Raw genomic sequence first — 21,134 nt, forward strand, 5'->3', positions numbered from 1 at the left:
GAAATGCCTGTGAAATATTACCTTGGTTATATAAAGATAGCATACAGTTATAGAAAAAGAGCATGAAGTTTCAGAGCAGCACAAAGGGAAGGAAGCAAGCTGCAAAGGAAAAGCATTGCTATTCTGATGGCAGGAAGGATTCCCTGGATAATCTTTCACTCTCTGAATACACTCAGCATAAATTAAACACAGAGAAATGGTAACTGTAAAACCTCGCTACAGCAATGCTTACGAATGATGTAGCCTGTTGTACAGTAACTGCTCAACAGTTGAATACCTCTGAGTCTGTATGTGCCAATGCCACTACATTACTGCCATATAAGGATGACCTTTCATTTATTGCTGTCATGTTTTGCTTTGGAGGAAAATTTTTGTGCTCCGATGTACTGATTACCCAGAGTGAGCAGAGCCTGCACACTAAGCACGTAGCAAAGACAGATTTGTTCTACAGGTTACTTGAGGCACTGGTGAACATTCACCTCTTGTGGTTCATGGCACAGCAGTGGCTGCAGGTGTTGGAGGTGCAATCTGACACATTCACTATGCTTGCTTTTTCTCTGGTGCCTTTTGCACAGTGTCAATCTGCTCTTGCTTGATCAGTTTTGACAGCCTCAGTGTAACAGCCACTGCCAAGATTTGCCTTCATGCACGTTCTGAAATATTTTTGGCCCATTTTCCAGCCATTCACAATATTGTAACTAGCTACAGAGAATAGCTTGGCTGATCTGTTTTCTGACATTCATAGCAGATGCTGGGACCTGTGTTTCAAAGCATACAGAAGTGCTGCTTGGCTGCTTGGTGCTGCAGCTCTCTAGAGCTTCAGCATTTTCAGGGGTGCTCTCTTTACCTGCACAATTTCTCACATGCCCACCTTTCCCTGAGGAAAGCACTGTGCAGTTTTCAAGTGACACAAGGATGAGCCAGTGTGACAGTGCCATTAATAACCCAAATGGTAATGAAATCCTCTGATCTGCACCAACAGGAGGCCTCTCCAGAAGAGGGTGGGTCTTGTTATGCCTCTCTTGCCAGAGACTACTGCCAAAGCAGAGCAAGCATTTGCTTGCTGCATGTCAGAGGAGCACAGTTTCATCACAGTTCATCCACCAGTGTCATTCTGTAACACTTTCTCCATCACTTCCCTTCTCAGTAAAGCAGAAGCTACCAGAAACCTGCACTAGATGAGAGCAGTGCAAAGGGAACATGGACAGAACTGAACCTGCATGCAAGAAACCCATCCCCCTCAGACTGAATCTCAAGAGGCTGCAGTGCTCTGCAGTTGATAAGCACTGGATTCACCATGCTAACTGATCTTTGTAATGTGAGGTAGCACAAGGCTCACATTCTTACTTCATCATATGCAATAAGCCTCAGATCCTGATGGTTCATAAGGACACAGGAGTAGATCTGCATCTTAGTAACAAATACTGAATCCAAGTGACAGGTCCTAGGGGCATTTCCAAAGAACAATTCAATATTCCCTTCTATAGTATTTGGCAGGAAACCACCACAGAGTTTATTCAGCTTGGATTAACTAATGGATTTGAGCATTCTCTTCAACAAAGAGGGAAGATGTTGAGTTACACTGACTGCAGGGCTACTGAATGCTTTGGACAAATCAGATAAACTGATTTACCACCAGATCTGTGCTGCCTCTGATTCTTAACTCACGTGCAGTGACGTCTCATTTCAAAAGGAGAATTCTTCCATTAGTTTAGAAACATTTGCTTCTCTTGGTGTATGCAGCACCAACAAACATGGAAAATTATTTTCCCATATTGAAATACTGAAAGGTACAAATAAACAATGATTCTGTTGATAAAGATCACATGGCAGAAGCACTGGTCCCATATGGTTCGAACCCTTTCAGTGTGCCCACAGACTGTATGTATGTGATGCACACTGTTCCTTAGAGGGCCCAATTCCTTTCCACTGAAAGAAACCTCATACAAAGAGTAGCAGTGCTCAGAGGCACCCTGTACAACAGCGCTTAGCCTCATCCATCTTCAGCCAAGGGGAGTATGGCTTTGATCTGAAGGAGCACACATCTGATCTGTAATAACCATTCTCCCAAATCAAGAATGTTGTTTGAGCAGGAAGGAACTGAAAATTTGTCTGAACGTGACTGTGTTTGTCTCCATGTGACAACGGCAGCAATTGTTGTGGAGACCTTCCTGAGCAGGCAGCTATTTGTGGTGCAGAAATCCTCCTTGGTGACGTGGGAGCTCTGCAGGGAGTGGGCTGGGAAAGGCAATGGGGCTGCTATTGGGGTCAGCATAGCCAGGAGAGCACTGCTTTCTCTCTGGGATAGAAGGCAGAGCAGCCTCTGCAGATCAGAACCAATCACTGAGCTGTTTCCCCAAACCATACATGGCAAAAATCTACCTGATAATTTAAACTAGTAAATGCAGAACAGTGCATGTGTCATCTCTACCATGCCACCAGAAATACACTGTTTTCATGGCAGCTTTCCTTTGGCCTTTAAATCATTCCTCCTATCTTTGAATTATTTAATTTGATTCCCCTAATTTAGTTTTTTAGCTTTTGCCACAAATTCTTGGTTTATCAGCCTTGGCTTCCTTTTATCTGATCTGAAATTAAGATCTATTCTGTGGCCTCTATGCCTCTAATGGATTTTCTGCTGAAGCATAAGTGAATGTATAATTCAGCCAGCAGGTTTTTCATAGCAGCGCAGACTCACAATGGATTAAAAGCAGTTAGCTTTTACTAATGCAATCCCCTGTTTGTATCTAGTGCTCCAGTGATGTTCAGTACAGACAAGACTATTTCTTTCATGCCTCTCTTTAGCCCTAAGGAAAGCTCCTTTCAAATTCAATGAACTTCAAGGTTCTTTATTTATCTTTAACAATTTGCAGCTCAGAACTGGAGAGGGTAGCTGCTATGATTTAACCACGCTGTGTTGCTGTCTGTAAAGATAATTTTAGTGAGGAGAATAGCATCCCTGTTTACATACATGATCACACACAGTAACTTCCAAAGTCTGCTCCCACACTGTTCACCTTCCCAAGCACAGGGAGCTCTGGAAGCACACAGCAGTGGGGAATGGCTGCAATGACACAGAGAGGTGTGAGAGCATCCCCAGCTGCCCCACAGCCCACCCTTCCAGCATCCATTAGCTTCCTTTGCTCAGGCTGTCAGTGCAAGGCCCATCTACCAGCCATCCCTGCACCTCCCGGTGGCAAAGAGGAGCCTCTGGATTGATTCCCTCTGCTCAGAGGATGAAAAACACACCTGAGCAACAGATGGTGCCTGCAGTCTGCCTCTGCTGTCAGTGTCCTGTCATAGCCTTTGTGGACCAACATTCTCCAGCACCAAAAGTACCTCTCATAATACACTTCTTTAACATGCAGTAACAGTGACAGCTAATGAGTGACAAGAGAGAGATGCTATGGTGACAAAACACAGCAAATAGCCTTTCTGAAATGACCCTGTGGTTAATACACGACAGCAATGCATACACCTGCATCCCCTCAGCTTGTGATTCCTGCTAACAGGTACCAATTCGTTAAGCTCTGCCGACAGCGATGTCCGAAGAAATCGCTTTCGGCACCGCCGCTCGGAGCACACCTTAGAACGACCTTCCGCTTCGCCATAGGAAAAGCTTAAACTCCCTCTTGTGGATAATTGGAGAAGTTCCTTGTTTTTTGTAATGAAAGACCCCTGAACGGTGCGCAAGAAATGAATCCCTCCCGTTTCTACCTCCATGTTTTTCCACGCTCCTTCCCCACATCGTTCCAATACAGGTTGTGCAGTGAGGAGAAAGGGGAATTTCTCTGCTGACTTACAGGTCTGTGCTGGGACAACCAAACTGCCCACAGAATGGGAACATGGGGGAAAAGAACTTCGTTTCCAGATGAAACTTCCCCCCCACACACACATTAAATAATGTCCGTAATCCACATTTAAGTACATCTTACAATAATTTAGAATTAAGAAAAACAGAGAAATGCTCAGTTTGGTATCAGACAACCACAACCAGGCAGTACATGTTTCTATCAAACCATAGAGAAGAATTTGGCTTTTTTGGACATATTACACTTTGAATGCAAATTGCGTTATTCATACAGATCTACTTTGAGGTGCCTGTACTAGACTTTCTTCTCATATGAAGTTGATATTTATCCTTCAGGAAAGGAAGCTGAGTGATTACAATAGAGATGGTGCCTTGTGTCTCTTCCTGGCAGTACTGACAACAGCCCAGTAAAAAGAATCTATCAAAGGAGAATTGATACAGTGTGTTTCACAGGAGCTGGATGAAGCAGTTCCCAAGTAGCACAACAAATAATGCATTTTGTTCTACAGCAATTTGAAAACTCCACTGCAGACCCGCACTACCTTCGGAGCACAGTGAGGACTTACCATTGCTGCAGGTGCCATCAGCTCAAGTTCTTCATTGCAGAGCAGTTTCCATGCCAGGGCTCTCCCTGCTCTCCCTGTGCCAGCACACTTGCTCTTGGGTTGTTAAGACCTGGAGTGTGGAAAGGACCCATATGAAAGCACTGCATTTTAACTGATGTTTTCTACTGCACCATTTCAGTGATCTGGTTTATGCAAACAGTTATCCCTTCAGTCTCTGACAAGCTCTGATTGCTGCTCCCATCTTAAAACACCGGGTACATCAGAAACAGCACAAGTACAAAGAGATGGCAAACCTTCAAATTAAGGAGGCTGTAAACCATAGGATTTGGGGCTGTGGGCACAAACCTGCACACAGGCATCAGCACTCCTGGGCAGCCATGGCTGGGGACAACAGCTCACAGCACAAGAGTCCAGAGCACAGAGAGCAGCTCACAGCAGCAGGAACACATTGCATAGAAGCACTGTACTGCCTAGAATTCAATAAATGTAACCCCAAGTGAGGATCACTGGGTTTCCTGCAGGTTGCTGAAATTAGTCTGAGAATTGGATTATGCATAACCACTATCAGCAAAGCAAAGAATATTAGTTATAAAATTGGAACTGGAAGATACATGCAGATTCAGAGGGGACAGAGAGTTGCAGGTTACTTTAAAGTACATCCCAGGGTGCACATTGCCAGAAGAGACACGAAGGCAGAAAGTCCATCAGAAACATCTCTTGTTGCTTCTCTGTAATGACAACAGCACAAACCACAGGCTGAATGGCCCCATTAGCAGTGGGGCTGTTTGGTTCTAGCTGCACCATTGCACCTCTCCTGCAATTTATGGCAACCAGAAGTCAGCTGACTGCTCAGGACTCTCCTCATTTCTTTTACAGCTCAAGAAAGTGGAAATGGACATTTAAAACACGTTTCAAACCAATTTGTGCCTGAGTGCTCGTCGTGTTTACAAGGAGGAACTACCAAAGCCAAGTAATAAAACCTTGAGAAATTCAGTTTATAGTGGAAACTGTGGCACAACTCTAATTACTTTGGCATAACAGGCATCTCTGCGGACAGAGTTGCAGCATATTTTTAACCTACATGAAAAAGTCAAATAAGAAATGTATGCAACAAGAAACGGGAACATAAATCCCTTCCAAATGGAAGACAATTTCCGCTGAGAAAGCTTGCAACCCATTAAAAGCCACAGTCCCCCAGATGAAAGGAGAGGCAAGCAGTGGGACTTCAGCCATTGTCAGCACTGAATCCATTCTAACCAAAGTCAGAGGGAGTTTTACCAACAACTTAATACAGAACAAGACCTACAGTCCTTTGCAAATTGCCTCCATGAACAAAAATAGTCATTTAGGAAATAGATTGCAGGCTTGGGGGGAAATTCATGTTCAGCTGCAGTACAAAAAGAGACATGCAAACAAATGTCTGTTCCCCAGATATAAGACATGGAAACACAACAAGTCTGCCGGGCACATCAGTAAGATCCAAACAATTAGAAATCTGATGGACTTAATGCCGCCTCAGTTTCCCACTTCTGTGGTCTCAGTAGCATTCAGACCTCTCAGTTTAAAATGATAAGCTCTATATTTTAGATGACAGACTGAGACATCCTGACCAGGAGAAAAAATAAATGGATTTGAATGCAGCTACCAGGGGGTTCACAGGGAGCAGCAGCTCCTGAACTGCAGCATGCAGACAAGGCAGCCATACAGGCTGCCATAGGATACAACTGGCACCAGCGTGTTTCTGTTTGGTTTTACTGCCCCCATTGCCACTATCACTATAATTATCTAAAGTCCAGTTAGTTTGTCCTACAGCCCCAAACATGCAATGTATTCTACTCATTACGGTTAAAGCAGTAACTCAGACCACTGAAAGCACGAACATTTCACTTGCAACATCTGGAAATTGTGCCACCATAAGAAATCCAGAACTCCAGGGTTGCTTGGTAGCTGCTGCAGCAAACTGTGCTCTCTGCATCACTTCCCACATAGCTGTGATACAGTGCTGCATGTATCAGCCACAGGAAAGCAGCACAAAGGTGAGATGTGGTTCAACAGCAGATAGAGCCAAAGCAAGAGGAGAGAGAACACAGACGTCTCTGAAGAGGGGGGAAAAAGGGATGTTCTTAACCTGGCAGCCTGTTCCTATGGTTTTCCATACTGCTCTCAGATTGGCAGCACCAGTCCAGGAGGGAATCTGCCCTCATTGCCAAACAGGCTGAGCAGTCCCTGAGCCCAAGCGTGATCTTGCTGGTGGCTGAGATTATCTCAGTACATGCAATACCTGACAAATCACAGCCATAAAGGCATTCAGAGTCCCTTCCAAAGCTATCCACATAATGCCAGTTTGGTAACAGTCTTCACATCTCAAGGGTTCCTCTAAAACTCCAAGTATTCCATTTGATTATAGGAAAGGTTTCTTGGTTGTTGGGTTTCAGCTTTTTGGGTTGTTTTTTTTTCAATATGTTATTTTCTCCTATGAGATTAAAAACACTCTACCCTCATTTAAGCTTTTTTTATAAAGGTTTCCCTTACTTTTGGGGCCAGCTGGTTTAATTATTTATTCACAGTTAACACCATGAAGTAAAACAGGACATTTTGTGCCTACCTACACTGCATTCCAAAGTTATTCATTCCACTCATCTAATCTCTGCAGACACCTTAGCAGTACTCAGAGTTTACAATACGTGCAGAAGGAGCAGCACATGCAGAAGGTAAGAGCCAAGTCCCAGGGCTTTTGTCCTTGCCTGCTGGAGCCATCTGTTGCTTTGTAAGGAGCCATCACCATGCAGAAGGCTACGATTCCTTTTGTGTCAGAGAAAAGAGGCTGCGTATATTAGTATTCAGGTAACCTCAGTTTGCTATTTTTCTTCATTAGAATGAAGATACAGACACATGTGTTATTTCATTTGCTGTGACCGTTAAAATTAGAAGTGAATCAGAAGTGGAAACATCTCAGCTTCAGCCAATTCTAAACACGGCCATATGTTATTTTCATAATGATTGTGTGGCCTGTGGAAGTGGGGAGGAACTCCTCACAGCTGGCACAAGGTGTCCTGGCTCTGGGTGAAGGCTTGGTGATGTGAGGAGCAGTCTCTGCCTTCAGATACTGAAAGATCTGGAAGAAAATGAGGATGAATAGACTGTACGTGATGAATTGTAAGGTTGGGAGCCAATCTGTGCCGATCAAGAGAGTGACATCAAAGTGCATGAAAGCGTGGACAGAAATAGCACAATGGCTCCATGAATCACAGCTTTCACCTTTGACCAGCACACTGCACGTGTGCTACGATGAGCCAATGGTGCAGCCCAGCCATCCCACAGCACAAAGCAGCAGTGCTCAGCCTGGCCCAGCACAGCACACGCAGGACCCAGCAGCTCCCAGGGCAGCCCCATGGCCACAGTGGGTGCAGGAAGTGGGATGTAGGGTCAGCACTGGGGATGGGCAGAGAAGCACGCAGCAGATTCCCACACACAGCCCATGACCGGCCGTGAGCACAGTGCTGTGCTCTCACACTCAGACTGAGTGCAAATAAATAAATAATTCAGGGACAGCAACTGCATGGAAACATGCACAAATATTTTGACTGCTGAGCTGCAGCTTCTCACCAGCAATCTGTCCTAAAAATCTCATAACTGGTGGCAATGATTAAGACAGAAGTGTCACCTTCCATTTATGCAGCAGTTTTCATCCTGGAGCACTTCATTAGCTATCTTTTCAAAGACCACTTAACAATTGATTTGGCTGTATTTATTCTCTGTCTACCGAAATCAGAAAAGAGACAGATTGTTCTCTTTTTAGAATCTTATCAGATAAAAACCTTAAGCTGTAGTTTCCATAGAAACACATTGTGGGTCTTTTAGTTCTTTATCAAACCTGTTCATAAACTTTCAGCTTTACTTAATGTTACGCTTTCAAAAGTACCAATTAGTTCTGTTATTTAACGTTCTCTCAGTCCTTTGCTCTTGCTTTAAGTGAAGGAAGGACAGATGGACACAGCTGGGCCATGTCAGCACTGTGCTCAGCAGTGCATCCACATGGTGGGAAAGGAGCACAGGACAGGAATAAGGGCCAGGACTTCACCTACACAGGCTGATGTGTTGGAATTAATGCTCCTCAAAGTCTAACCGTAGTATCTGAACTACACCATCACTGTTCCGGCAAGGTAAGGTTTCATTCATGGCAACCTGTGAAGCTATTTCTAACTGCAGTGTGGATGTGAGGCACAGATCTGCATCACCCAAAGAAACACACTGGGAAAACAAAATACAGACTCAAGAGAACAGCAGCTGCCAGGGAATGGGGAGCACCATGAAAAACAACTTCTGTAATCTGCTGAAATCTCTGGGTGTTGATCACGTCCCAGTTTCACATCGAAGTCTGCTGCAGGGACTCAGGCCTCATGAGAACCCTGCCAAAGGGAGACCATGCCGGGTCTGTGATGAACACAGCAGCTCTGGGCCATTCCATGGACATTCCGATACAAGTTTCTTCCATATAAATGCATTACAGCGCTTTTATTTTTTAAATAATGGTGCTGTTCTTGAAAAAGATTTAAAATCCATCCATAGGTTCAACTCCAGAATGACTTTAGCCTTCCAAAACCTCTGTGTGGCACTGTGTCCCCTTCTACAAAAGCAGATTCAGGCTTGGCAGTGGCTTGGGAACGCAGCCATGTTCAGCGCTGGCAGTGAGGCAGTGCTACAAGCAGCAGGAGTTCCAGGCTGACCCACAGGGACACACATCTGCCACCTCAGTGACAAACTATGGGGGCATTTCTTCTGAGGCCAGGATCCTCAAAGCCTCACATGCCATTGCACTGCTGCTTTAGGGGTACCTCGATGGCTTCCATTCATCCCACTGCTCTCCTTTTTCTTCTCTATTACCCGAGGCTTTTTCTGTTTTGTTAAACACACATTTTCTCCTTCTCCAAACCTACAGAAGCAAAGAAATCATTATTCTGAGGAATCAAAAAGCTGCCAGCTGAATTCTGGGTAAGCCCAGAAATGACAAGCAAACCCTCCTGCACACACGACTAGCATACGGAATGGCACAGGGAATAGGAAGAAAGGTTCACAGGAAACCTATTGGAGAGCACTGGGAAATTCCAGCATCTCTTACTTCACTCAGCACAGCCCTAAAACGCAGAGCTGGGTTTTGTTCAATGTTGGTAACAACTCTTACAGCACTTCTCTTCCTCCTTTTTCTTTCCTGCTGGCAGAGGGGCTGCTCGGTGCCTCACTAAGTGCACACCTGGAACCCCTGAATCACCACATGGCTGGGAGGGGGCTCAGTCCTCAGCTCTGAGCCATGAGAAATACTCCAGAAAATAATAATAACAAAGCAGCGCAGGGATCCCTGGGGATGAGCTCTGCTGGCTGAGCTGCTCTATATATCTGCAGATGTAAACAACCTCCCGACAATTAACCTCCCAGCCTCAACGATATTATAAACAACGAGCCCCTAAATGTGGGAGAAATGATTCTGTTTAAAAGAACTGAGTTTAACATGCTTCTGTTCTGAGGTTCTTGACTCCAAAAGATACATGCTCTATTTCCACCGCAAAGAAAGAATCCCATGGTACAAAATGGGGCTCCTAAATGCAGATCTGTACTGTATGGGAAGCGTTGGCTGTGCGAACAATCTGCTTTTATTTGGTTGTAGCTGCTTTAGGAGGAACTGAGAGAAATCTTGGGACCCGGCTGACACCTCGTGGTCGCTCCGTGTTCCTCTCTCAGCTTTTTCAGGGGGCAGAAATGACACGCGGTCACACACAGGTGAACAACAGCAGCGGCTGCAGCTGGCTCCCTGCAGGAGGATGTCAGCACAGGGGCTGACACCGTTACACAAGTACTGCTCCTCATGGGCTGCCTCCGGGCATTGGAGTGCACTGAAGGACCGCAGCAATGGGGGCGATGCTGCAGAATGATCCCCGGCCGGCCGAGCTGTGGGGCTGTACGAGCGCTCACGGTGCAGCAGATGGCAGTGATGAACAGCAGCGCCTCCATCCAGCGCCGCTCCAACTGCATCGGCAAAAGCCATAAAGCAGCACAAGGGTGCGGGATGGGCATCTAAAAGAGAAGGGTTGCTCCTCCGATGTATGGTTGTATGTAAGCATGAAACGTTGCTATTAGAGCTTTAAGTGAGGTGAGGTCGCCAGCTTTGTGTGGGATAAAAGGTTTTGGTTGTGGACTTTTTGGCTTAGTGACAAGGCACTGAAATGATCCCAGAACCACAGAATAAAAGGGTGGTGTGAGTTGGAGCCACGATGTAAACGTAAATCAATAGCGATACATCTTGTAATGCTCAGTTCGCATTCAAATCACTGTACCTCATTACTGACACTGGCTCAGGCTCTCCACTACCAAACTTGGCCCCGATGGCAGTGGGTCTCCACAGTGGTTGCACAGAGCACATCCCTCCCGTTTCAAGCACATCCTTCCTCCATCCCTCATCACGGAGATGCTCTCAGCACTCCTCTTGTTGGCAGACCAGCAAAGAAAAGAGAGCAACAAAGCACGGGATCTCCTTCTCCCTGCACTGTGCGCTCCCCTTAAGCCCTTGCTGCTCTCACTGCTCCGCTCCCCGCACCGCTGCGGGGGGCGCGTGGCCCAACGGTCCCAACGTTCCCAACGCTCCCAACGGTCCCTCTACACGCTCCCTCCGCGCGGCCCCACCCTGACGGGCCGCCCCCAGGGACAGGACGGGGCGGAGCGGAGCGGAGCGGGCAGAGGCACGAGGAGCGACCATGGCGGACTGCGAGGCAGGGGGAGCGGCGAAGGACAAGCAGCGGCTGCACGGTAACGGGACGGTAACGGGACGGGACGGTAACGGGACGGGACGGGACGGGACGGGGGCGGTGCGATCTTGTCCCGAGTTGGCCGTTGGTGCTCTCCGGTTTTCAGTTTCGTTCTGACTTTATGTTGATTTCTTTTACTATCGCTATTTGTTTTCGCTCGTCGCTCAACAAACTTTGCTGTTTTCTCCTCCAAAGTTCCCCCCGCGGTTATAGCGGTACCGCATCACCTCCCGCAGCCCCGCACAGCCGCTCAGTGCCCGGAGCGCGCAGATCCCGGGGCGAATCCCCCGTTGTAGCTGCGGGGCAGCTCCGCAGCACGAACAGCAGCAGCTGCGGAGCTCTGGGTTACATCGCGGAGCCTTTTTTGAGCCGAGCGTAACGCGGGACGGGAGGACACCGCGGTGGGTTCCCCCGGTTCGGACGCGTTTATCCGCTCGTGTGAAGCTTCGTAAGCGATGCCCTGAAATAACGCAGCCGGAGCGTTCTGTGCCCGCTGCAACCCGAGAAGGAAGTGAGTTCGTAAGACCACCATCCGCCACGGCTCCGACCGGTAATCCCAGTTGTGGTATAAATAACTGCGGGTCCGTGTGGGCCCCAATAGCACACGCATGGCTCTGGTATCCTTGGGCATGAGCTGCATTTCATTCTGTGCCCGTTATTAATATCTGACAGTGGTTGCTCTGATCCCGACTGTGCCCTGCAGCCCTTTCCCCTCCTGCATTGCTGGTTCTTCTGTGTGTTGTTTGGGAGGCCAAAATTGTCAGGGTAAAGTATTTATGGACTCAGTTGGCTTTGGATGTAACTCTGACCAATTAGGCAAAATCGTTTTGGCTGTTTCCCCCAGGAAATGCTTTGAGATGCTCCGAAACAAACAAAACTAAGAGTTCTGGTAAGAAGGATTAGTCATTGTTTGCTAATTAGCAAGCAGCCGAATAACTGTCATACGATAACCCCGCTCAGTGGTTCTCACGCTGCCCTGGATTTCAGGTAGCAACAAGTGCAGACCCCTGTAGTTGGGGTAGTGGTAATAGTGGTTTGTAGCCTTGTGTGCAGTCAGTTCCCGTAAGTGCTCTGAGTCTGCTGGGTTGTCTGGATGGTTGTGGAGGAAGGGCCTTTCCCATCACTGTGTCTGGCAGTCGTACACACTCTTGCTGTCTCACAGCAGTGTGTTTGTTCACACTGTGTAGTCTCTGTGGAGGAAAATACTTCTGCCAATGAAGTCTATGCCACACCAGGAGCAGCCATGGGAGAGCTGCCCCCTTCACCTCCTGGCACGAATTGCCCTCCTGTTTGATGAGCCAAGGCATTATTCCTTGCTAAAGCAGCAGGAATCCTTCAAGGGGGTCCAAGGCTAATTCGATTAAAATGGTTTTAATTTTCTTTCTCCTTGTGGTTTATTTCCTGAAAGATGTACATAATTTATTGCAGGCTGCTCAGAAATAAGATTCTTTGATTGAATTCCAAGGGTGAGTTTTGGATATCTTGATAATAAAAGGGCAAGGCGAGGGTGAAAGAAGTAGAGGGTGTCTGAACTGAAGCTGTGGGGGTATAGAACTGTAGGAAATCAAGCAAGAGAGAGCTCACATTGTGAAGTTAGAGCTGAAAATGGATACAAGTGCATAGGAGAGAAGTGCTGGGGGGTGGAGCTGGGCTGCTTCCGTTGGACTTTGAGCATTTCTTCATGGCCGTGATAGAACAGTACAGATGAGTTGTTTTCATCGTTAGCATTTTTCTCTTCATATATGTTGTTCTGACGATTAATAGTTAACCATTACTGACTGTCATTTCCTTTCGTTATTGTAGTTTCCAGGCGTTGTCTCTGCAATAGTGTCTCATTCTTTCAATGCTTAATTAGCTAATACCCTGTTGCAAAATGGGAGGTCATTGCTCTTCAGTAACACGGTTAGTGGTGTTGCTTAGTGCTGAATGCCAACACGTATCATACAGATAACACCTTTCCTTGACTTTTGCAGAATACCTGGAAGCCACTTGTAATTGTGGGGCAGTGTGTGTAGGTAACTTTCCATAGAGGAGCTTTAAATGGCACGTGATGTTACGTGCTTCATTGAGGGTTATTATCAGGGCATGTGAACTTACAAAGATACTGATGGCCTCTGGGAGTTTTGAATAACTGCCAAGTTCCTGATGCCTTATAGGCAGAATTCACTGTCCAGCACCTCCACATTCAGTGTTACTGGAGCAGCTCCGTGGCACAGAGTTTAACCAGCTGTGTAGAAGAGGAATGGAAACTTTGTTGTTGGTTTCTAGTTCTATCGATGACTTTTATTTTTTCCTTCAGTCAAATGCTGTGGATCTCAGTTCACAAAGCAGTTCTTTGCTTTCCAAATTACTGATATCTAATGACTCATCTGTCTCGCTTCCCTCTTTACCCAGTGCATTCATTGCTAATGCTGCATTCAGTCATAGACACCCTGACACGACTACATGTGTACCCACACTTGTTAAAATCAATGAGTATCTTTCAGAATCAACATTTTGCTTCATGATGAAATCAGTTCAGATTAGTTCTGAACACTTGGAATATACATGCCAATATATTATCAGAATAGTTCTGGACACTTGGAGACTTCTTTCTTTGCCATTTTTGTTGTGCTTTTCTCAGATCTGCATCTCTGATAATTGGAACACAAATCAAATTGTCAGTGTCCTGTTACCGGGCAGGTCATGGACTATTCCCATCCCACTCCTTTTGAAGCAAGTGTGGTTCTGACTTCCATCCTCAATAAAGGAACAGGATTTCTATTGCTGCCTATAGATCATTGTGCTGGAGGGCCTGGGGAAGAAGGAGGATTTGAGAGTCTGTCTTTGTACCTGTTAGCTAAAGGGGTGGGTAGAGATGTGCTTGCTTTGTTCTGTACCAGCGCTATGTGAACCACATCCTGCCTTTGGCTGTCTTGTGCAACTTAGGGAGTAGCGCAAAAGAAAGAGGAACTGGGCTCTTCATTTGACTTGGTCGAAACCTGATGAATTGGGTCCAAGGAGTAACAGCACTAGTGGCTCATGCAAAAGGAACATTCCATTGCAGGTGTTCTCCTTAACAGCTACTCTTCATTTTAGAAGTTGGAACATTCCTGCTCTTTTCTTCCAGGTGATGCTGACACTGGCCTTGGTGTGTGTGGATGGATCCTGGTGATATTTTCCTTTTTATTCACTGTTCTTACATTTCCTGTATCAATCTGGATGTGCATAAAGGTAAAACTTTTCACTGCTTAGTTGGATTCAAACTTCAAGTGATGCAGGTGCTTCCCAATGCAGTATAAGGAGATATCTATACATGTAAATATAAATATGATGTATGTGATAGATTCATAGAGAATGTGCCATTTGTGATCACTTTGAGCTTGATGTTTCCAGTTTCCAGCTATGAGGATACAACTCCTGCTTGGTTTTGGTTAACTCACCCCATCAGAACTACAGGTGGAAAGTCTCTGCTGTGTCACACCTACAGTGCTGTGTTTTCTTGTTGCCAGGATATTCCTGTAGGGTGCTTTCAGTGCCTGTTTGGTCATGCCCAGAAGTGTTGTTGCTTCTGCTGTTGACAGATAGCACTAATCTGGGATATTTTTCTTACTGTTCCTTTTGCTGTTTGCTTTTTAAGAATAAAGTTTAGTCTAAGATATTCAAAAGCAGCCAATATAGAAATAAAATGTAATGCATATTAGATATGAGGCTTAAGACCGTGTTAAGACTAGCATGTGTAGTTTGTAATCCATGATGTGCCCTCTGGAAACCCGTGGATGACATTCAGCTGTTATTGCAGATTATAAAGGAATATGAGAGAGCCATCATCTTCAGACTTGGACGCATCTTAAAAGGAGGAGCAAAGGGACCAGGTACGTCCTGCAGGGCAGTCTTAAATTTTGTTCTAATTGAGTTGTTGGCAAAATAATGGCTGCCTGCAGATGTTAGGCTGGGGCTTCTCAAGAATTTTGGAACTTCTATTGATAGGATGTGTTATTTACAGGGAGAAGGTGGTAAACTAATTATCTGTGAGCCTTCCCTAGATCTCCTTAGTTAGAGCTGAATAAATTGAGGCTTCTCAGCATAATTTTCTTCAAATCTTATCATGGCATGAAAGCCGCTGGGAAACACACTGCTGAGCTCATTACAAAGAGCTATACAGCTACAGAGGTTGGATTTAGGCTTATTTCCACATCTAGTGCCATCAGTTCTATTGATCTATTCTCACATCTTCTTGGATGGATGTTTTCCTACAGGTCTCTTTTTTGTCCTGCCCTGCACGGACAGCTTCATCAAAGTTGATATGAGGACCATCTCTTTTGATATTCCACCCCAAGAGGTGAGCTTGCACTTGCCTTTGTTTCTGCTGAAGTGTTTGCAGAATTCTTGCACTTTGTTTTTCCTTTCCCCCTCTCAGTATTGGGTAGCATATAATTTTAATGTAGACTTACTGCTTCTATTTGTACCTGTGAAACACACTGTGAAGAATAGTGATAGTTTTTAGTGAGACTGTTCAGTAAAATGAGATCCCTGAAAGATAACAAATAATGATCCTTTAGGGATCAAATAAGACGATTTAATACTGCCCAGGAGCTAGAATGGGAGAGGTCTGGGTTCAGGGCTGCCAGACCACATGCAACATCCTTCAGTGATCTTTCCTATGCCAACTAATCTGGATGTATGAAGCAGCTAAAATAATGGCACAAAAACATTTCCAAGTGCTAATACTAGAAATTCAGTGGTCTACTCTCATATGTAGGTTTTGTATTTGTGCTGCTTCTGTGTCCTACTATGTACAGGAACACACGAAGACATCCTGCACCTCATCTCATTTGAAATCTTTCAGCTTGGAGGCTCTAAAGTATAAAAATGTATTTAATTTCTTGTCCTGTTTTACTTGGACATCTCAGTTTCTTAGCAGAAGCTCTCAACAGTTCATCTAACTGAATTAAGTGATGCCAACAGACATAAAAGAACACAAAATGAGCCTTCTAAAAATGTTGAAATGAGCGATGGTATATTGCTGCCTTTATCTGTGCCCGCTGTGTATCTGGTGTATTTTCAAGACAGACATTTGAAGCATCCTGCCTGGTGCTTCTGTTTCCTGTCATGTTTGCCAGTCAGTTTATTGCTCGTCATTAGTTGTAGATTTAGACAGATGGCAGCTGTCACAGCATACTCTAAAGGGTAATTGGTAGAAACCTAATCAATGGCAGTCATGATGTGGTTGCAGCTGCTGATGTGCTATTAGTGAAGTCCTACATATTTTTTTCTTTTGACTTGATTAAATTAAGCTTGTGGGTTCAGGTTTCCGTGTTTGCAACAAGTAGAAGTAAAAACAAGTTTTTATTAGAGCATGATTTCTGTGCATGCTGTTCATTCTTCTCTGATGCTATTACAAAAAGCCCACTAAAAGAAGCAGAATGTGGAAACAGAAAATGGGTAAATCTCACACATACCACTCTTGTCAAATAACGTGATCCTCATCTTCTAGCACAGGGTTAGAACCCCTCTTCACATGGTCATGTGCATTGTTTCACTCTCTTTATAACTAAAATGTAAAACATAATTGATATTAATGATAGCTTTCTGATGTACCCTCTTTTAAACTGTCAAGAATATCTGTCCTTAACTTTGCAAATACATCTTTTGTTCAATGTGCATGTTTTAAATAAATCACTTGCATCTAGATATCAGGATGTTCATGAGTTCTGTTTCCCCTGCAGTTTGTCCAGGATACCACATATCGTTCAGTAACACAAGGTGGCATTTCAGTCAAACTGTGGAGAAGGACAATGAACCACCAGATAAAAACAGCACTGTTTTTTATTGAGACACAGAAGTAAGGCTGCGGCTGATACGCATTGCCTTCAGGCCAACACAAGCAGTTTTGTTAGTAGCCAGGCATGGATAGCACTTTATGAAATATCTCATGGACCCTTTACCGCTCTGGGTTCCATTATACACCGACACCCTTTAATTACCAAGTTTTTGCAATGCAGTCAACTAACTTAACAGAGCCAATGCTGTGCTGAAGTCTCTAGCTTTGGCCATTCCAAGTTTTCTACAGAGTAATCAGTATTTGAGAATTGCCTTCAGCTACATCCACACCTGGAGTTCGGGAAACAGTTTGTGATGTTTGTTTGAAAGTGCAGCTTCTTCTTTCCTCATCTGCTGTCTAAATAGCTTGCTTGCTTTGCCCTTGTTTTATAAACTAACACACCTGAGCAGATGTCTTGCCAAATCAATAGTCTTGTGACTGAAGTTAAATCTGAGTGAAAATCACTCGTGTCCTATATTTGCCATGATACTTACTGCTAGCCTCTTTTCCCTGTACAGAAACACAAAAACAGTCTCTCTCATATATTTCTAGCCTATATTCTGAATTTCAACGTACTTTGAATGGAATGGTCCCATATACTCACCCCTTTTGGATTGCTAATGTCCTTGGAGTCTTTCCTGTTAGCTTGGTCCTTCTCTATGCACAAGCTCTCATGTTCTTGCACAGTCAATCTACTGCTTTCATATATGTGATATTATAAGCCTTACTGAAGGCTGAAGTTTCCCAGGTGAAATCATAAGCATTTTGGTGTAAATTATTTCTGAATTCTTCTTTTGTCTCCTATGAATTGCAAATCCCTCTGCAAGTGCAAAGAAGCGAATCAGAAATAACACCATGGCAAAGCTAGTGGAACTGAGGAGTGTTCTGTTATCATATTTAACCTTAGATTGACAGAGCAAGGCTGAAAGGTTTGTGCATCCTTATGTAGATGTGTTGATATGCAGCACACATGTAAAACGTGTAAAACATGGCTTTCATGGCAGTTGCTTTTCCTGGGGAAAAAAACTAGGCTCTTGTCCAGTAAAAGAAGCACGTAGTTATCATTATATAAACAAATATATGTTTAGTTATATGTAATTATTATGTGTTTCTCTCATTGCTTTTTAGATCTTGACCAAGGACTCCGTGACAGTTAATGTAGATGGAGTGGTTTACTACAGAGTTCAGAATGCTACCCTTGCTGTGGCGAATATCACAAATGCTGACTCAGCCACACGTCTCTTAGCACAGACAACTTTGAGGAATGTTCTGGGGACCAAAAACCTTTCTGAGATTCTCTCTGATCGTGAGGAAATTGCACACAACATGCAGGTATGAGCAATGTGCAAGCATGAAGCATTGAACAATCAGTTGTGCATTGATCCTGCTGATAAATTGGAGGTCAGGACTTAATTTTACCTTAAAAGCCAAGTTTTGATTTGGAGCTTTAGGCAAAACCCCGAGTAGGGCTATTGGAATGGGTGAGTAAAACAGCAATGGATGAGGTAAGGAGGAGGGATTTGTGTGAGGAAGAGTATTCTGGATTGTTATGTCAATACACTGCTGTTGAAGGAAATCACACCACAGAATTCCTTTCACGTGTTGATCAAGCTTTAAGTGTTTGCTTACAACAGCTGTGCTTTTATAATCATCACAGCACACCATTAAGTACTAAAAATTATTAAATAGAAAGTGCAGAAACTCTAAGACAGTTCATTTGGTTTGAGTCTTTCTTCAAATTTGGACACTTGTTTGCAGCCATACATGGCTGAAATTAACTGTCCTGCTTTTACATAGGCTACACTTGATGATGCCACAGATAACTGGGGCATTAAGGTGGAACGTGTGGAGATCAAGGATGTGAAATTACCCATACAGCTGCAGAGAGCAATGGCTGCAGAAGCTGAAGCCGCACGGGAGGCAAGAGCTAAGGTAACAGCATCAACGTGTGGATTTTGTGAGGGGTTTTTGGTGGCTTTTTTTCCACTTCACAAATAACTTCTTAATGAGGTAGTTTAGAGGATGAAGATTCTTTTCCATATTGGGTTGTGGGAAGTAGGAACGCAGGGTAGGATTGTTGTGCATTTAAGTCCAGCCACTTGTTGTGTTTCATCGTGAATGACACAGTTGGGATTTCATTTAAAAATGCAGAATCCCAAGTTTTTACTACAAGAGCAAATCACAGGCAGAACAACCTGGAGGTTATTAGCTGGAGACTGCAGTCAATTAGGAGCCAAGCTTCCTTCCGGCTTTTTTCCTGACCAGCCCTGGTTTCAGGGAAGTTCTTTGTTTTCTGTTTTGTTTCTTCATAGGAGAAATGAAACAGCTGTAAAACTTCATTTTGTCAGCCTTCAGCTGATCTGTGGGAGAAGATCTTTAATGAGCCTAAAATTAGCTTGTAGATTATTTTCTGAAGTTTAATTACTTCCTGATTTTATTATTTATCCTGGTGTTTAAAAGAATATTTACAAATGCTCAGATATATAGATATATCTAGATATTGTCCCAATGCAGAAAATCCCTGCTTGTAAATAAAAATGTATGACTAAAAATCTGTCCCTAATGAGCAAATGTTTAAAAAGAATGGAGGAATCAAAAGATGTTTTCCCACTGTGAAGCATCGTGCACCTCTCAGGCTCTTTTCAGATAGGTGGGGATACCTTCTGTTTCTAGGAGGCAGTTTGGAAAGAAGCACAAAAGCGGGGATTCTTTGAAAATTTGAATGAATCCACCTGTTGTATTTTCAAGTCCTACAATCCAGTTTCTGTACGCTGGCATCCTGATATTGAATAGAAAACAGGCATAGAGAACCTTCAAGGGAAACCAGAGTTCCTTAGATGTGAGAAAGGCAGAACCAGTGAAAAAAGGCAGTAGGAGAGGGCACTCAATTAAAATGATACGCAGTGTCTTTGATTACGGTTGAAGTTATCTGACATACTTCTAGCTAATTATTGCATCAGAATTAATTCCTTTTCACTCATTTTGCTTCTCCAGGTAATTGCAGCTGAGGGTGAAATGAATGCCTCCAGGGCCCTGAAAGAGGCATCCATGGTTATTGCAGAGTCCCCTGCTGCTCTTCAGCTCCGTTACTTGCAGACCTTGAACACCATTGCTGCAGAAAAGAACTCCACCATCATCTTTCCGTTGCCCATAGACCTGATGCAGGGCATGTTAGGTGCAAGACGCTAACTGCAGTGGGAGGAAGAAAGGGTTTTTTCTTTTGCAAGCAGTAAATGTCTGCAGCACAGAATTGCCTGCATATTATAGCTTAAGGCAATATTAGCGAAGTGGAAATGCTGAGGAACCTTTTTGTTTTTTATAGTGTGTGTGATAAGATACTGATGTAATAATGTTTGTGAATGTGGACAATCAAAATACTTGGAATTGAAGACTGATCCAAGTTAGAAGCAGATTATGACCTTAAGCATGTCTCCATGCTGTACTAGATGAGAAACCAATTATTTGTAACCTCGCATTTTCAAATAGCATATACAGTTGTTTGTGGCAAAGATTAGATGATTCAACGTTTGGAAAGAAAAGTATTCCTCTTAATAATAGAGTCCATAGACCTGTTAGGGAAGTGGAACAGCCCTAACTCTATTCTCTTAGGGTGTACCTGCCTGTGATGAAGTCATCTGATTGTTGTTGTATGCATTTGTTGTCTAGCTTACACTGGGAAAAACAATGGAAGTTGATGTAGGAGAACATTGGGTACTTGTGAAAGTCAGGCTCGTGCTTCCTAAAACAGTTCCCTGTCCATGAGAAACAGTTATTAGCCAATGTTACTGAAACTGAACTTTCCACCTCTGTTCTGCCACGCAGGGATGATGTAGGCTTGCTGTAGTTAATGGTACAATACGCTTCTTGTTGCTATGCCTGTGTAGATTTATGACTGTAAGCACTGAAAGTTACTGGGTCTGCTTTTATTTGCACATCTTCTCAAAAAACAATTAAAAGGAAAAAAATAAAAGCCATAACCCTGATTCCTGTTTGCAAATAGACTTCCTTTCTTGTTCTAATTTTAAACATGCTTGAAACGCTGTGCTTTATCCAGGTCCAATAAATGCTTCCCTAACTGCAATTAGTGGGGGGTGTTTAACAGGAGGTTTTGTACTGTTTATATATCTAACAAATTAATGATTAATGTGTCAATGCTG

General features: G+C 44.1%; 1 protein-coding gene across 1 annotated transcript; it reads left to right on the forward strand.

Moving 5' to 3' along the window:
* Positions 1-11,104: 11,104 nt before the first annotated feature.
* STOM (stomatin) lies at positions 11,105-20,960 on the forward strand. The gene is made up of 7 exons (XM_015878996.3): positions 11,105-11,175; positions 14,284-14,387; positions 14,956-15,028; positions 15,413-15,495; positions 18,106-18,309; positions 18,775-18,909; positions 19,972-20,960. Exons 1-7 carry the CDS (start codon positions 11,124-11,126, stop codon positions 20,164-20,166), a joined length of 846 nt encoding a protein of 281 aa, XP_015734482.1. The 5' UTR covers positions 11,105-11,123; the 3' UTR covers positions 20,167-20,960.
* Positions 20,961-21,134: the final 174 nt, after the last annotated feature.

Source organism: Coturnix japonica, chromosome 21 (genome assembly GCF_054131305.1).
Source record: "Coturnix japonica strain WE chromosome 21, WE-NBRP24, whole genome shotgun sequence".
Taxonomy (NCBI): domain Eukaryota; kingdom Metazoa; phylum Chordata; class Aves; order Galliformes; family Phasianidae; genus Coturnix; species Coturnix japonica.

Excerpts from the sequence above, each read along its gene's own strand:
- STOM (XM_015878996.3), top strand. The coding sequence starts at position 11,124 with ATGGCGGACTGCGAGGCAGGGGGAGCGGCGAAGGACAAGCAGCGGCTG. Across the intron at positions 14,388-14,955 it reads CAATCTGGATGTGCATAAAG|ATTATAAAGGAATATGAGAG; the intron begins GTAAAACTTTTC and ends CTGTTATTGCAG. Across the intron at positions 15,029-15,412 it reads AGGAGGAGCAAAGGGACCAG|GTCTCTTTTTTGTCCTGCCC; the intron begins GTACGTCCTGCA and ends GTTTTCCTACAG.